The sequence below is a fragment of the Carlito syrichta genome, unplaced genomic scaffold (genome assembly GCF_000164805.1).
Source record: "Carlito syrichta isolate Samal-C Ts95f unplaced genomic scaffold, Tarsius_syrichta-2.0.1 Scaffold301936, whole genome shotgun sequence".
NCBI classification, from domain to species: Eukaryota; Metazoa; Chordata; class Mammalia; order Primates; family Tarsiidae; genus Carlito; species Carlito syrichta.
Window position 1 is genome coordinate 462,715 of NW_007246032.1, and position 3,230 is coordinate 465,944.

General features: G+C 43.8%; 1 protein-coding gene across 1 annotated transcript in view; it reads right to left on the reverse strand.

The window, feature by feature from the left end:
* Window positions 1-2,002, reverse strand: part of CSMD2 (CUB and Sushi multiple domains 2) — a 169,832-nt gene extending 167,830 nt beyond the window's left edge. Inside the window, exon 1 of the mRNA XM_008055741.2 lies at window positions 1,911-2,002. Coding sequence (XP_008053932.1) covers window positions 1,911-2,002 — 92 coding nt within the window. The remainder of the gene's footprint in view (window positions 1-1,910) is intronic.
* Between the last annotated feature and the right edge of the window lie 1,228 nt (window positions 2,003-3,230).

Sequence of the window (3,230 nt, forward strand, 5' to 3'; positions counted from 1 at the left end):
CAGAGCGAGACTCTAACTCAAAAAAAAAAAAAAAAAAAAGAATATATCCTAAGAAAATAAATGGTCAATTGTTCAAAGATTCATGTATAAGGATGTTCATTGGAGTGAAAAGATGAGAATAGTCACTTTATCAATAGGGGGGTAATTAAATAAACATTGCACACAATAGAATTCTCTGTAGCTATCAAACAGGATGAGGCAGATCTGTATATATTGACAAGATAAGATGATATATGATTAATTGGTAAAACCAAAAGCACATTACTGGGCCATGCATAAAAATGATCTTGTTTTAGGAATCATGTTTCCTGCTTTGTTTTATGTATATATTGGCATACATAATATCTAAAAGAATAAGTAAAACAAACAGATATCAATGGTCGTTGTATGTGGGGTGTGAGGAGGAGTAAGATTACAGAATAAGATTGTGGAAATGTTTGATTTCTACTTAAACCATTTCTTTACTGTTTGCATTTTGAACTTTTTAAAATGAGTATCTATTTTTTATATAAAGGAATTCTATAAAGATAGATATTACCAATGAAATGATAATAAGGACGCAAACATAAATATGTGTTTCATATTTGTCTAATCATAAGGTCCCTTAACTTTGTGGCTGTTATTCAAGAGAGGAGTGTGGATGTTGGGGGCGGGGGTGGGGGTGAAGAAGAGGGAGAGGAGAGGGATGGAGGGGGGAGGAAGCAGAAGAGTTAGAAAGCTAGAGAGTGGGAGGGGTGGGAGAGGGAAGGAGTGAAAGAAGAGAAAGAGAGATACAGAGGGAGTAGGAGGGAGTGGGGGAGAAAGAGAGAGAGAGAGAGAGGAAGACAGAAGGAGAGGGAAAGAGGGAGAAAGAAAGCGAAAAGAAAGGGAGGAGGGGTAGAGGGAGCCAGCACACATATGCCTACAGCCATGCATGTGCCAGCGGCATACACTGGCTAGGCTAGCAAGCTGGAATGGGGGACCCAGTGAGGAAAAGGAGGTGTCATGTCACCCCATCTCTATCTTAGGCAGGTCTCAAGGCAAACGGGAAGACCTCCTCTGCCTACCCAGCATGAACTCCTTTGAAGCTGCTGTGGCTCCAAAAGGCTTTTCAGATCAAGGATGATGTTATCTTCACATTCTCTCCATCTTGGGATCCTCACATGCACACTCAGCATGCCCTCGTGGCCCTCGTGACTTCATATTTTTTGCTTTGATACTCGAGAATAGTCTTTGTATCTGCTTTGATTGTCTCTTCTTGAGGGCTAGGAAGGAAGCCTCCCGTTTCTCCTCCACCACCTTATCTACCCATCATTCCTGTCAGTGAAACCAGTCCTCACTCCTGCTCAGAAATCCCTACATCAATTACTTGTGCTTTCCCTGTGCTAGCTGCTCCTACATCTGCTCTACATTCCTTCAACCCTTGTCCCAAACCTTAATTCCCAGGAATGAATGCTGTGCATCTTAGGTGAGCTAACATTGCTGCCGTGGAGAAGCACACACTTCACTTTAGAAGATGCCTGCCAGCATACTTAGGAGTGAAGCATTATGATGTCTGCAATGTACTTTTCAGTGGTTCAGCAAAAAGGGGAAAAAGGGTGAAAAGAGAGAAAGCATATGAGCATCGATAGCAAAATATTAACAATGACTGAGAGTAGGTGGTAGGAATGCAGGTGCCTGGGGTACTGCTCTGAATTTTCTGTGTATTTTCCATATTGTATGAATCATGGTAAAAAGGGGGGAGAAAGAAGCTTCAAGTTCCATACTTGCTGAAGAGAGTGAGAGCTGTTGGTGAGATCTCTTAGATGCCCTCCGAACTTGTCCCTTCTCCATCTCCACTGCCACTGCCTGGGTTCAGGCCTTCTCTCCCCTGGCCACACACTGGAGGTGGCCTGCTCACTAGCCTTCCAGATCCAACTATCTCACTCTACCCATTCTCCACAAAGCTGCTAGGTGCAGCTTCACTGCTGCCAAGGTCCTCTGTGTTCTGGCCACAGTCTTTTCCACCAGCTTCGTCCCTCATGGGTGCCTTCATCCATCACGTGCAGGTGATCATCCAGCCACAGGAACCATTTCCAACTCCTTGAAGCTGATCATGCTGCTTCACTCCCTCTGCCTAGAAGTCCCTTCGCCCCACCAATCTTCCTCCTTTGCTACCTGGCAACCTCCTCTCCATCCTTCAGGACCTGGCTCTAATGTCACCTTTCCCAGGATAACTTCTCTGCTTTCTTCCTGTCCTGTCTTTTTATTCCCCTCCCTCCTTAAGCCATCATTTCATTCTGGGCACCCACGGTTGCACCCTCTGTAAATAGCGACCAGGTCTCATTCATTTATGTAGCACTGTCAGGTAGTAAATAGATATTTGTTACATTAGGAAATGAATGAATGAATGGATAATGCTCGAAGAGGAAGGTGGGAAAAGCTTTTCTGATTTGCATGCATGTATACTAAAGTGAAAGAATCATTATGCTCTTGATTCCTTCATTGTTCACTCACTATTCATTGAAGTACTATATCACAGATCCACTAGTCACATAACTACCTTCACACCTGAGTCCTGTTTCACTCATTCATTCATGAAACCCTTGACACTTGTTGAGCTAGGGGCACTGTGCTGAGAGTGAGGAGACTTGCAAAGATGATCAGGCAGAGACCTCAGTTCCAGGAGGGGAGCAGGGCACCAGAAGACCTAAAGAAGAGCTCAGAAGAGAGAGAAGTGACTCCTAAGAGTCTTCCAAGAGAGGGGATGAGGGGTGATTTCCTTGGTGAGCTGAGACTGCACTTGACTTTGAGGGATGGAGAATTTGAGATGTAAGCCTATGGAGGGAGAAAGGCATTCCAGATGAAGAACAAGGTAGCAGCAAAGATATGACCTAGGCCATGAGCATAGGGGTCACTGGTAATTTAGCTTTACCAGAATGTCATTGAACAGAAGAAGTGAAAAATAAGGTTGGGGAAGTAGGCTGAGTCATGGTGGCCTTGAAAACCAGGATAAAATGTTTAGCTTTCATTTTGTGAGCATGAGGTGCCATGGAGTTTTCTAAAGAGAGGGTGAATCGATTGGGTGTGCTTCCTGAAGGTGATCCCAGCAGAGGTGTGCAGGATGAGTGTGTATATCTAACTTGTTTCTCTGAGAGTGCTGCTGACCTCATTTTGCACAGGGTTTTGCTCAAAAACTTACACATTCCACACACTTAGTATGTTTCTTTAATTTTAATTGAACTGAGTTTAAAGACATGTTCACGTCAGTG